This window comes from Lepidothrix coronata, unplaced genomic scaffold, assembly GCF_001604755.1.
Source record: "Lepidothrix coronata isolate B3197 unplaced genomic scaffold, Lepidothrix_coronata-1.0 Scaffold253, whole genome shotgun sequence".
Lineage (NCBI taxonomy): Eukaryota > Metazoa > Chordata > Aves > Passeriformes > Pipridae > Lepidothrix > Lepidothrix coronata.
This window is the reverse complement of record NW_016690433.1, coordinates 935798-950534: the sequence shown is the minus strand read 5'-3', so window position 1 is coordinate 950534 and position 14737 is coordinate 935798. Positions and strand designations below refer to the sequence as shown.

At 37.5% G+C, this 14737-nt stretch overlaps 1 protein-coding gene across 1 annotated transcript in view; it reads left to right on the top strand.

The window, feature by feature from the left end:
- Positions 1-14737, top strand: part of RYR2 (ryanodine receptor 2) — a gene marked incomplete at its 5' end in the record, with an annotated part of 247650 nt that overhangs the window by 24663 nt on the left and 208250 nt on the right. Inside the window, 2 exons of the mRNA XM_017835267.1 lie at positions 10645-10744; positions 13883-13979. Of these exons, the coding sequence (XP_017690756.1) occupies positions 10645-10744; positions 13883-13979 (197 nt within the window). The remainder of the gene's footprint in view (positions 1-10644; positions 10745-13882; positions 13980-14737) is intronic.

Genomic DNA, 14737 nt, shown 5'->3' with positions numbered 1-14737 from the left:
TAATCCATTAGGCCATTTAGAAAAATAACTTCAATAGACATTAAATTTGAAAGTAATACATATTTATAAGTATACATCTAATAATGCATATATTATAAATTGTAAATTTTTTTCATGTCGAATGCAGTGTCATGTTATAGCTGCTGTTTTCTACAACTCTTAAAGAATGCAGCAACTTACACCTTTTACAATAGTTAGGACTGTGGAGAGGTGAAGTTATTTTTGTGAAGCTGCTTAGAGTGATACCAAACAAGCTCTATTTAATCTAGCTGAGGAATGCTTTTTCTAAGGATGTGGAGTTCCTCAGATGGATCCCTTACCAGAGAATGATGTTCATCAGGATGCTGAGGGATAGGCTTCTGTATATTGTGTACTCTATGGTTAAAACCTTAGGGAAAAGTAAGTTTTCTATCAAATGTTCTGAGTAAATATGCTGTTAAGAATAGGGCTGGAATGTCACCTTTTCATATTGCAATATTGCTCTATGTTTTCAAACAGCTCACTAATTCTTTCTGAATGAAGACAAATAGGTTAACCACCCTGGGGCTAAGATGTGCATGTAAAAATAACAGATGAGTAGAGTTCATTCACAGGGCATGACTTTTTCAAAATGCAGTCAGCTCTTAGCTGAATTTATATAATGTAAGAGGAGAGCAGAACTATGTCATATTCATTAGTTAGTCTTCCAGTTTTCTGACTGTAGCTTAATTAATTTAACACTGAGATCATAAATTCACAAAGTCAGTGTAGTCAGTAGATTAGTGTTTATACCTTATTTGGTTGGCTACCCCTATTAAGAAAATATCAGGACTGTGCTGTAGTTCCGCTTCCCCACTTTCCACAAAAAAAAAATATTTTGGGACAATTGGCTCTATTTTTCTTCCCAAAGAGTGATCTTTTTACTTGCAGTGAACAAGAGCTAAACTTACAGGAAGATCAGTGTTAAAATCATAAGCTAAAGGTCCAGAGATGTGGACTTTTTACTGTTTGTTGACTCACAACAATATCCCAGGACAAGTCATTCATTTGTTCTGACTCTAATTATCTACCTATACAATGGAATTTTGGATCCTTATTTTCCTGTGTAGAATTTCTGAGGAAAAGCACTTACGTAAGTGCTTGTGGCATTATATAACGTGTGAGCTGCATTATTGCCAGATACTTCAGAGAGGAAACTTGGCTCTGCTGAACCCTGTTAGCAAAAAGATGTTCTGCTATAAATATTGCCACCATTTAAGTTCAAGCTAGAGTTGCTGTATTTCCTTTCTTCAGGCAATGCAGCCTGATAAAGAACAGATGTAATATTTCCAGCAAGTTTCCCCAACTTGTACGTAATAGTATCTACCTTTGCACTGAGGTTTGCCCATGCCTATTACTAATTATATATCCTGATTTCTTTCAATATTGCCAATTTTCGATAATTTAGAAGTTCAGTTAATTCTAATTTCTTTCAAATTTGTGAAGCCTCTGAATAATTTAGTCTTTTTAAACATAATTCAAGAAAAAAACCTTAAACATGAAGTTGAAATACAAAATGCATAAGTGAAGATAAAACCGAAAATTTTTATCCATGAGACCAGTGTTATTCTGGCTAAGTAGTCAGGAAAGAGGGGGAAAAAAACCCAACTTTGAACCTGCAGTGCACAGATATCAGTGTAATGCAATAGTTTCTGCACTGTGGTATATATGTAGTTTCTGAGTTGCTGTCTCAGTGACTGCAGTGCTGACCTGCAGCTGCCTTATGCAGATCTGTGAACAAATCTTGATATTTGTTTGACTGAGGTGACCTTTTTCTTCAATATTTTTTGACTAACGGAAACTAATATGAAACTAATCAGAAGCTTTCCTTTGAAGTGTAAGCTTTTCCTTGAAGATTTTTATCATGGTTAACTAATGGCAGAGTTCCCTTTCAAAAATAATTTCATCCAAATTAGATCACACTATTTTAAAGGTGGAGCTGTCATTACTCCTGAGCAGGAGGACAGTTTCTGCAGTATTGCAGAGGCATTGCCTCTGCATTTTCTTGCATCAAACACATTGTTTGTTTTCAGCTTTTAGTTTTATTTGTCTTATTTATTATCATCTGCTTGGAACAGCTTCTAAATATCTGTACCACTTGTTGGTGAAATACTACCAGGGAACACAGCAGTGTGTGACTTTTCTTTTAAATTTTAAGAAAATTTATTCTTCTCTTTCAGTTTTTTGTAAAAGTATGAAACTCAGTATTGAACTTTGCTTTCTTATGTGTAAATTCACAATTCCATAATTTCTTATCGCTGAAAAATTATAAAAAAGATTATTTTTTTTTAAAATTTAATCTGCATAAACAAACCTGAAATTAGTGGAACCAAGGTAGTGTTGAGCTGCTCTGTTACACTGATCATAATGCAGTTCCCATGGAGTCTTTATACACATAGAAATGTTACTGTGGAGGCTGGTAGAACTTCCCAATAATTAAGGTTGTCAAGCAGCTCTGCCTTATAGAGTCCTGCTTCCAAGTGCTTATAGTCAAGTGTTTGCAATGTGAAAAATCACTTACTAGAAATAGTAGCATCTATTTCTGGTTTTTTTTCCCTTGTTTGGTCTTTTTTTATCAGTCTGAGATAATATTTTTTAGTTCCTCCAGAAGAGTTCAGATGTTACTGAGCTCAGACACAGGGAAGAAAAAATCATATCTTTAGGAAAATTGAGCTCATTTTCTTGTGTACTTCTTGGTAACATAAAAGAAATAAAAAGAGAAAGGAGTAACAAGGCAAAAAGCCTCTTCTTGCTTAAGTTTAATAAAGAAACATTCTTCTGAAATAATGGAGATTGGTCATGCCCAGGGAAGATTGTTTAAATTTTGTTTTAGTAGCTAAAAGTCTGATGACTGTTTTACATAAGCTAGATCTCTTGTGCCTCCTGTGTGTTAATGAACTGTTTAAACTCCCTCTACAGTGAATAATTAAATACACCCCAACCCTGGTGGGAGTAGATACTCCTTGAAATGGGTTGCTCAAGGCAGGGATGAAGTCAGGCACTGTATTGACAGCTGAGAACTCAGTGTTGTGTGTGCTGCTGGTGATCTGCTGTCATTTAAGATATGTGGAGGAAGAAGCTATGACAAAGTAGAAGGAACAAAAGGCAGGTGATATATCAGTGACAGGAGTGGGACTGAAGCGGGAAGGAGGGAAACTGAGTGGGATTTGATGACTGGCTGAAAGGATTGTCAGCTGAAGACAGGCAGGCAGTAAGGGACAAGATGGTGATGAGCAGTAGGCACCTGCTTGCTGAGGTTCAAAATTTAGGGCAGAAAATCTGTGTGGTTTTGGCAGGGAGAATTGATAAAAAAACCAGTGGAGTGGGACTGGGAATGATGATGAGAGATCTGTAGAGAAGTGGGCTATCTGGGAAGAATCAAACTGCTGGACAAAGATCCAGAGAGAGGAATGTCTTGGGCCAAGAAATGAGAAAAGAATTGACAGTCGGGAGTTGTGGTGAGTTTCTGGAAAGAAGTTTAATACTGGTTGATGTGGGAAGAGGTTGAGCAAGAAAAACAACCTAAAGACCCTGATTAGGCTTTGTAGGTCTCAGGAGAACCTTCTGAAGCAGGAGAAAGTCCTAATTCTGAGTGATAAGGTAGGCTTGTAATTGGGTCAGGAAGCTGGTTTGGCTGTGCGAGAGATACAGAATCATAGAATGGTTTGGATTGGAAGGGAACTTAAAGATATTCTAGTTTCAATTCCACTACAGTGGGCAGGGACACTTTCCACTAGACCAGATTGCTCATAGCCCCATCTGACCTGGCCTTGAACACTTCCAGAGATGGGGGGCAACCTGTTCCAGTGCCTCACCACCTCACAGTAAAGAATTTCTTGTGAGAAAGGGGTAAAGATTTGGTAAGGAAAAGAATGGTAGAGGCCTGGAGCAATGAGGTGAGATAACTACTGTGAACAACTATTCAAGAAACCCATTGTATTAAGGCACAGCAATCACATGTGGTATGCTGACAGCCAATTTCTGTTGAGATTTTTGTGTTAGTTTAAGCGGCAGATGTTTAAAAAATTGCTTTCAAGTTATCCACATGAACCACAGGTCATTGTCAGTGTGGGAATTTTTTACCTTTTTTTTTAAAATACAGGAAAATTACATATAAGTGATACCACAAAAATAATTTTCTTAAATTTTGAAAAATCACAGGCATTAGAAAATACAAAAATTATGGCACTGGTGTATTTTTATGAAATCTCTTAAGTATACAGTCACACTGGCTTTTTATGGAATGTTATTTCAGTGATAATAGAAGTTAGATGGATGTGTCAGGGCTGAGTAGCAGAGAAGATGTGGAATGAAGCAACTTTGAAGATGAAATTTTGAGCTGGGAATTGCATTTGAAAGATGGATGGTATGATGCTTAGTTAATTATTTTCCTGGAGAATTAGATTCTGTATCAGACTGCTGTGGAATTTGCTGAGTAGATCTTCTTGTATGCTAGGCTTGCTTTGCAGAGGTCACTACTCATCCCTTACTGGGAATATTCCTTGCTGGAGTCGTGTTTCTCATGTCTCCTCCTTCTGCTAGAGGTTAAAGTCTCAGAGTTTCTCAGTCTTGATACCTGAAACTGAGATGAATGTAAGATTTGCCTTGAATATTAATCTACATATAATACAGTCTACAGTGGAAATTAAAAAGGTCTCTGTCACCTTAACTTGAGCATCTTAGATTAATGAAAATTTCTTCATGTAATATGTACATCCATGCCCCATTGGAAAATGGACTATAATGCTACTTCTTTGGGATTTTGAGAAAGTTAATTCATTAATATTTGTTGTATTTTGTGAAATAAGAACAAGAGAAAATACTGTAAGAAAATTAATAATTCGCTTTTCAAAGCTTTGAGGAATTGACTATATTGAATAAAGCACGAGACTGCAGACTGAAGACTGAGGGGAAAACAAAGCACTGAGCAGCTGTTGACAAAGCGAACTCCTTTATTCTGTATATACAATGAGGCAGTACATGGGGAAAAAATTGTACAGGATCATACCATTGAAGACCGTAATATGATGTGTTCACCAGAAGCCATTCTTTTTCCATAGGGTTCTTTGTTTGATGTTTCCTAACTTTCGATGCTCGCTTCTGTAAAATTAATATTTTGTTAATGGAAGCTCTTGTGATTAATTGTACAAAATGATAATCATTTGGAAGCATAGTCGCTGATGTGCTTCAGGCTTTTTGTGGTTACAGTGCAGAAGGAAAGCTACTATGAAGAGGGGGAATGCAAACTCCCCCCATCTACACTCTGTGGGTTCCTTATGCTTTCCTGCCATATATCTCCAATTACCCATATTCAGCGATGTGGTAGCTAAGTAGATGGTTTTCGATGGCTGAGTTGTAATGGTAATTTCTGAGTGTTTGTGGGTTTTACCTTCTACTCTCCCTTTGCTGATGGGACATTTATGCTGAGTGGAGGGGTGAGAATTGGTTAGTATATTGCTGGCAATTCTCTTTCTTTATCAATGAAAAAGTTCTCTTTGCTTTTGAATTTGCTGGCTGTTTAAACTAGTTCAGAGAAATGCAAAGAAACCAGGACTTTGTAGTACTTCAAACCCATTGGAAATTTCTTTTTTTAATGCAAAATATTTTTCCCTTCCTAATTAAAAAAAGGAGAAAAAAACAGAAAAAGAGTGTAGTTTGTTTTGTTTAGTTTAGTATTTTAGTTTTCTTTATAGATACAATTACATTATTTTTGACTTATTTCTAAAGATAGAAATATATCTGCTGTGAACATCTTCCAGACTGACCAAGGAAAACTAGAGAAGCATATGAATCCCTCCCTCCCCCACCACACACACTTCGATATATGCGTTCTCAATTGTGTACCTGTTGTGGGTATTACTCTGCTCTCCATTGTTGGCAAAATCCTGGCAAGAATACTCTTGAACAGACTAATACCCACTATAGCAGAAGGAATTCTACCTGAAAGTCAGTGTGGTTTCAGAGCTAACAGGAGTACCACAGACATGGTGTTTGTTCTCAGACAACTGCAAGAGAAGTGTAGGGAACAGAACAAAGGTCTCTATGTAACCTTTGTTGATCTCACCAAGGCTTTCGATACTGTGAGCAGAAAAGGTCTATGGCAGATTTCGGAATGTTTAGGTTGTCCCCTCAAGTTCCTTATAATGATCATCTCACTCCACGAGGATCAGCACGGCCAGGTCAGATATGGCAATGCACCTTCTGAGCCCTTTCTAATTAAGAATGGTGTGAAACAAGGCTGCGTTCTCGCTCCTACCCTATTCACAGTCTTTTTCAGCATGATGCTCCAAAGGGCCACGGCAGACCTCGAGGATCAGGACGGTATCCACATTCGATACCGTACTGATGGAAGTCTATTCAATCTAAGGCGACTGAAGGCCCACACTAAGACCTTAAACATCTTGTCCGGGAGCTGCTCTATGCTGATGACGCCGCCCTTGTTGCCCACACAGAAGCAGCCCTGCAGCGTTTAACATCCTGCTTTGCAGACGCTGCTGAGCACTTTGGGCTGGAAGTCAGCTTAAAGAAGACAGAAGTTCTCTATCAACCTGCACCTCAGGAAGTCTTCCATCATCCCCACATCACCATTGGCCAATCAGAGCTCAAATCAGTCCAGCAGTTTAATTACCTAGGTAGCCTCCTCTTCTCGGATGTTAAGATTGATGGGGAGATAGACAACAGGTTAGCAAAGGCATATAATGCTTTTGGAAAACTCCATAAAAAGTATGGCATAATAAACACTTGAAGAAAAGCACCAAGATCAGTATTTACAAAGCCGTAGTGCTGTCTACTCTCTTATTGGTTCTGAATTATGGGTCATCTACAGCCACCACCTGCGTCTCCTAGAACACTTCCATCAACGCTGCCTCCGTACGATCCTAAACATCCACTAGATTATGTGACTAATACATCTGTTCTAGAACAAGCAGCAGTCACAAGTATTGAGGCCATGTTGCTGAGGACACAGCTGCGTTGGGCAGGACACGTCTCCAGGATGAAGGACCACCGCCTCCCTAAGATCTTGCTCTATGGTGAACTTGCCACTGGCTGCCACATGAGAGGAACCCCGAAGAGGGGATACAAGGACTCCCTGAAACAACATCTCAGCCTTGACCATATTGATCAACATAACTGGTCTACTCTGGCCTCCACCCGGGAGGTCTGGAGACACACCATCTATAACGCTGCTGATGCCTTTGAGAAAGCACGCAGGGTCACCCTTGAGGAGAAAAGACAACGCAGAAAGAATCGTGTCTTGCAGAATATACCACCTAAGCAATCTTTCTGCTGTACTTTTTGCAATTGGATATGTCTGTCTCGTATTGGCCTCATTAGCCACCAGCGTGCCTGTAACAAATGTGGATAGAGCCTTTCCCAAATCTTCATTTGCGAAGCCTAGCCATGATAACCTGTTGTGGGAATGGTGTCTGTTCAAGACTTGGAACATCTCAGAGGTTCTTGGGTCATTGAGGATAGGTGCCTAAATGGTTTGAAACTGCTTTTTTTGTTCTGATCATTGTAGTTATTTCAAGTCAGCGAGAAAGGGGAAATAGCAAGGGCAGTCAGAGTCTCTGTGTACAGGAAAGAAAATAGCCTCTATCTATCTCTACATCTGCTGGTACTGACAAATCTGAAGGAGTGTGGTTGATGATGCTGTTGTGTGCAGTACTTAAGCATCCTGGGAATTTCCTGGTTTGTACATGGTTCTCAAAATCTAACAAACAGTAGAAGAAGAAAATAGTCTGTCTTTATTATTTTCTTATGCTATTCTCGCTTTTTGGAATGGCCTCAGATTGAAGGCAGAGTCATCAAACTGCAAATGGAAATACATATTGATAGATAAACTGTCAGTATCGACACACCTTAGCCAAGAGGAAGCCTGAAGCAAAAGTTTTCCTTTCTTTACATTTTTCTCTTTGTGCGCATGCATTTTTTGGAGAACAGAATTTTTCATGCAGACTGTGAAATTTAAAATATATCATCTAATTATTCAGAGCTATTGTAAATTCAGCTATGCTGCTGCAATCACTGCTGGAGGGTTCTTGTGGAAATTACCATCTGATTTCTGAGCTCTTCAGTGAGCTTGTGTTCTTCTTGAAGACCTAGGGACTGAGTTGTGATTATGTTACTTTTCTGCAGAGCAGTGCAGAGCAGAGTTTAAAATATGCTGTTAAGTTAAGTTGGGAAACCTGTAGTATCCTCAGAGATTTGAGTCTGGGAGTTTATCCTTAAGAATTTGCATGTAGACTGTAGTGTTAACCCTTATTCATAAAATAACATTATTTAATTCTGAAAAGAGGTTAAGTGCTGGTTTAGGGGATTATGAGTCTATTAGTAGAAAAGGCAAACCTAGCTTTTTGTTTGAGCCTAGGCACCAGTGCAGAAAAAAATAATATTTGGTTTAGGCACCCTGCCTGTAGTGGGAAAGACCCATATCAATATTGGAATAGACAGCAAGATTCCTAAACCCAGCATATTTCTACTCTGCATATGTTGTTACTGCATACCCAGAAGATGCGCTATGCGTATGGTCCTCACCGATGATGGTAACTTTTGCCACATACTCTGATATGCCAGCCAGCAAAGATCTGTGTAGTACATATGGAGACACCATCAGTGTGTCATGTCCACATCCTGGATATTACATTCTGAAATTTGTTTCATTCGGATAGCTTTATTGTGGTGAATGTACAAGGCCAAGCAGTCTGTAACCAGGAAGTTTCAGACAAAGAGACAAAGAGCAGATTGCTTTGAAACAATGCTGAGATTGTTAAAGTATAGCACTGAAAAGTTAGGCTATGCCAGGATAAATAACTGCCATCACTTCTGGGATTTTTTTGATACATGTTGTATAATTGAATCCTTGGATATTCGTTGACAGGCTATTTTATCTACATGGTTAAAGCTCCCTTTTATTGCTTTCTGTGAATGTTTCCCAGGGATAAACACCATAGTTTATGGAATTGTAAATGGCAGGACGCCTGCTGTCAATTGTAAATTTAAGAAAGCCACAAGGAACCCAGGGAAGTGAAGGGAAGAAGGGAATTGCAGAGGTATACCTCTGCTGTTGTGGTCATGTGTTGTATTAGGTCATTTAAACCATACTTTTTAAAGTTATAATTCCCTAGTGACTCAGCTTGAGACATCTGGGTTATAATCGGAGCTGCAACTGGAGTCAAATGGATGGATAAAATTAACAGATGTTCTGAAGAGAGATGTCAACAATGTATTTTTGTTCAGTGTCCTGTCTATAAAGACAGAACACTAATTCAGTTGATACCACTGTGTTTGAAAATAAGTTCACTGACATGTACAAAGCACACTGTTACAAGTGCTCTGTTGATTGCAGATCTAAATGACAGAGGAGTTATCCTCTTCCTTTTTTGTCTATCCTGAATGACAAGTTTTCCTCAAAAAGTAATATTCCTGCTTTGCTCTAATGGTTGAATTCCTCATTGTCACTAACTGGATTGATGTAGTGATCTCAGAGGAAACCTAACAAAATTAAGGCCCACAGGGCAAAAACGGGACTGGAGCTGTAGTGCAGTCTAATCTCCCATCCTGTTCTGCCATTCAGTATTTTATATAACTGCAGTAAGGGCAAAACAAGAAGCGAAAACTTGGTTTGTTCATTAATGTTCTCTATTACATATGCTGAGTAACACTGGTACAGTGTAAACATGGCTTTTGTGAGATGACTTATTTGTATGCCATTAGCTCTTATGGGAGCCTTCTAAATGAGCTGATGTGCTTTTTCTTGCACTGCTGTACAGCTAGAATATGTGCATGTAGGAAGATAGAAGAACTCTTCAAATGGTATTGACAGTGTATCAAAGGAACTGAATGTGAGTGTGGGACAAAGGATTTTGTATGGATGCCATAAAATATGCTTTGAGATAAGAATTTCTGAGACAATAATGTTACTGAACTAGCTGGAACAAACACACACACGCAAGGAATTCTGAGAAGAAGAAGCACCTGTGGCACTTATTGTAAAGACCTGCAACATTGGCAGAAGATAGGGAGTAATGGAGCAAAGTCATCCATTGAATGCTTCGGTAGGAAGTGAGTCTTTCAGGGAAAGCTCATTTCAGATTTGCCTAGATCCTGAAAACTTTATACAATATATTTTGTGAACTCTCTTAAGTACCTTACAAAGTCAGCAGTTTGCTTACTTAATTTCTTTGGTCTGATGGCAGTTTTAGGAAGCCAGTGACCTACAAGAAATATTCAAGTGGTGAGTTACACTTGAAATACAGGTTAATGTCATATCCCAATATTCAAACTTTGTGGAAAACCCCATTATGTATAGAAGGAAGAACACAAGAACCCTGCAACATTTAACAATAATCTCTTCAGAGTGTGTGCTATGGTCTAAGACCCCAAGCAGCTGACTGTTCTGTACTGTTCTTGTATGTTTTTTTGAAGCAAATATGCCATTACTGTTCCAGCTTTATTTCTAGTGTCTCTTGAAGGGTACCCAGGTCTAACTTTGTGTTTACTTACACAGTCAATGGGAAAAATTTATGTATGAAAGAAACAAGAGTGTTTGATACTATTATTGTATACTGTAATGAGATTTTTTAATTAACCCCAAACAAAAGCCTCTGTCTTTCCTGGTTTTAGCATCTCTCTTATGGCAATGGTAGCTTACACGTTGATGCAGCCTTCCAGCAGACACTCTGGAGTGTAGCACCAATCAGTTCAGGAAGTGAAGTTGCCCAAGGTAAGATTGACTCAACTTTAATTATTGAGAGACTCATGGTAAATGAAATACTTTAAAAATCAAATTATTATGCCAAGTGAGGGAGTGGGTTTCTCTTATGTAAACATTCAAAATAATAAATAAATATACTAATGTTCTGAAAATAGAGGGAAGGTTATACTGAAAGTTACAGTGATAATTTTCTACATATTTCTACTGAATACTGAACAGCTAATTCAAATCTGATTTTGATAAAGGTATGACAATATTCATAACATTTTTTTAAAATGGCTTTTGGTCCTGGTTTAAAATATTATTTAACATTATTCTGATGTATGCAGTCATAGTTACATGTTCCCGAGACTGTGTAAAAAATGGGTGAGAGGCTTGGAAGCAGGATGTGGAATCCTAAGAGTAAAGATGGGGAATGGTTTTGTGGCTAGCTATGGTTGGGAAGAAAAACAAAATGAGGGGAAAGACAGAAAGAGAACAGCTTTCAAGAATTATTTATTTTATTAAGGAATTAGGAAGGAGTTTTTTTTAATGAATTTTTTGACATTGAAAGGACAAGGAATTTTTGCCATGCTGATTCCACAGAGAAGGAGAAAGCAGTTGTCTTTTTCTGAGAAGTCTGTCACAATGTAAAGCCTAATGATTTCTAGTTTTCTACAGACTGTTTTGAGTGGGTGTTATAATAGAACCTTAAGAAGGCTAAAGCTGCAGGTCCTTTCTTTGCTTATATCTTGGGATTTTAGGATACTATTTTATAAAAGGCAATACACTGAAATTTCACATCAGTTATTTTTATCTGGCATATTTTAAAATTCAGTTGTGGAATGTTCTTGCAACTTTTGTCTTTCAGATTTTAGGGACAGCACTGCCAAAATCTCCTCTCTATATGCTCATTTTGTTTTTGCATATGAGAATCACTTTGCACATTCAGATTCTCTGACATGGTTTCTAGTACAAACCATTACTAAAGAATGCTAGCACATCTCTTGACAGTGTCCAAAACTTTATGGAGAAAACCTTTCTGTTGAGGAGAAGAGAAAACCTTTTCCTGTTACTCCTTCCTATAAACTCCATTCTCCTCATCCTCCCACTGCTGCAAGCACTGATGTGTCATTCTTGTTAATAACCCCAGTATGGTTTCTGAGCTGAGACCCAGATCTGTGCTGTGCCACATCTTTGCCTGGTGAACCTCACTAGCGAGACCTGCCTGTCTCTTTGAGAAAAAAAAATCCACAATGATATAGTGTCATGTTGTGTACTTATATCCCCAGGAAATAATGTGAAAATGATGTAATATGATTTTTGTAACTGCGCATTTCTCTGTCTATTTGCTTTTTCTTTGTTGCTATGCCTTTCTGTTTTCACTTTCCTCAAGTATAGTCATTATCTTTGTTAAGCAGTATGTTTTCTAGAGAAGATCAGCTGGCTAGTGTCAGAAAGGATTAGAGCAAAGGCCTTATTCTAGCAAAGCTGGCAAATGTTCCTGTAATCAAAGTAGTCCTGTTGTGAAGGGAAAGTAAATTTGACACTCTCTATGCCTCAGAAAAACAGTAGCTGAACTGAAGAAAATTACCTCAAAATGAAGGAAGAAGAAAAAAACCCCTATTTTTGTTAATATCTGTCAAATACTTCGTCATATTCATAAATAAAATATTGATATGTAGGAATAACTATGCTACAATACCCTCTCTTAATCAAAACTTCCCATTAAAAATAGATTAATAAGTTAAATGAAATTACTTTGAAGTGAAAATAATGGATAATTAGTTTGTAAAATGAACTGGGATATTTGAAGTAGTTAAAGAATATAATTTCTTTTTGCATGCATATCTGTAAAACTGGCTTATGCAGGGGTCAATTTATTGTTGAAATCAAAACATAGCTTTAGAGTCAGATCAAGTAATTCTGCTAATTCTGTACTGTGAATTTAATGGAGGCCTTTTTAAAAACAAAACAAAACCTAAAAAGCTACTCAGGGCAGAACATCTCCAAAATTATATTGACACAGGTCCATGTACAAATTAATAATTGTAACTACTGTCCTCCTCTGTGTCAAAATCAAGAATACATTACTTGGCATTGTTTCAAAATTTTATTCCAGTAAGTTTTTTTAAAAATCCTTTTGCTATAACAGTAAACCCAAGGAATTATGTTACCATATCCCACTCAAATGCAGAATTTTATATTAACCAGTTTTAGTGAGAAGGGAATGTGACTTTAGGAAACATGTGTTTACATTTATCTTGTCCGACTGAAAAATACTGTTGATTTGTGCTTAAAATCTACTAAGTCTTAGTATTAGACTATAATACAATATTTGTACGATAACACAAAATTATCTTTCTTTTTAATGTCATATCCTGATGCAAAAAGACCAATGAAAAAGCTTCTATTTTATTAACATCTTTACTGGTTAGAATTATGGCCTTATTTTCAGCTTCTGGTTGCCATGTCCTGGAACTTCAAATATTGTGATGCTATGTGTATGCTCTGCACCTTAATTTGTGAACACACATATACACTGTAAAGCCAAGTGTTTGGCTCTGAACTTGCATGTGCAGTGGAGGTATTGGCAGTATAGGAGTTTCCTTTTGGAGTCCAAATAAATCATGACTGTTGGTTGTGAATTTCTGTCAAGCAGAGCTTAGAGGTTGTCCCAAAAGTTTTTCTCACAGAAAACTCCAAATACTCCAAAAAATGGTTTTAAAAGTAATGAACTAACTAAATCAATCTTTGTTATGTTAATATATAAACTGGAATCCTTAAATCAAAAGCAAAGTGAGTAGGTAACATGGAAGTTTCCCACTTTATGTTTTCATCTGAGGGAGGAGTACTTGCTTCCTTGTTTCCATTGGCTCAGTCTTTTTCTGAGTTGCGGAAACTCTGTAGGGTCCCATCTCTGACTCCTCTTTATCCTGATCCACCCTTTGCTACTTGCTGAGTTGGAGCTTTTCTCACTTGAAAATGTTCAACTGGCTCCTCAGGGTATTAGATATCTTCCTCTTCTTCTGATTCTCTTTTTCAAGTAACATAAAATGCCAACAGAAAAAAATGAAATAAATAAAATGTATTTATTATAGTTCGAACTATAGTTTCATGTGGTGCTATGTTCACACAAATGCCCTCGATTTTCTCCCTTTATTCAAGGATACCTGATAGGAGGGGATGTTTTGAGGTTATTGCATGGTCACATGGATGAATGTTTGACAGTCCCTTCGGGTGAACACGGAGAAGAACAAAGAAGGTAGGTTTCCAGCTTATAAGAGGATAATAATAACAAATGTTGCTGAATCAATATTAGGTGTCGCTGATATCCAGATGTTTGGAGGATGTTGTGATGAGATATATTACTCATAAGAATGAATATTGTTGAGACAAACTTTAGACGTGAGCCTTTTGTATTTTCAGTATTGTTCATGTCTCGTTTTACTCACCAGATGTATTAGCAATAGTGATTTTTGATCATCTGTTGTCATCTTTACTTATTTAAAAGCCCTGTGAATGAAATGTGTTATTTTTTTACTGCTGGATTTTTTCTATAGTCACAAAAAATTCCTCAGGACAGGGTATGTAAGATTACTTCCCAGTCCTTCAAGGCTGCTATTCTGGGTATTGATCTTAGGTCTAGCTGTCATGGCAGTCTAGAACTTAATTTGTGGTTATTTTCTTGACTCGAGAAATCGTAGAAAGGAAGTAGAGGAATGAGGACAACTCAGTATGAGTCTCTCTCTGTTAACTAAAAAATCCAAATAGTGAGAGGACTGACACCGTAAGTGGCATGTCTCAGTGGAGTGATTGCATGGATGAATCAGTCTCCTTCTTATGTGCTCTAATACAATATGCCCAAAGCTTCTTTTCGGTAGGGCAGTGTCATGTAATTTATTCCTACCTTCAGTCTAAACGTTGCTGAATTATATTTTGGATTAGTTTGTTTAATGCAGCATGTTGGATAACTTCATTTCCATGACAAGGAAAGTGCTATTCATTCATTTTAAAATAAGT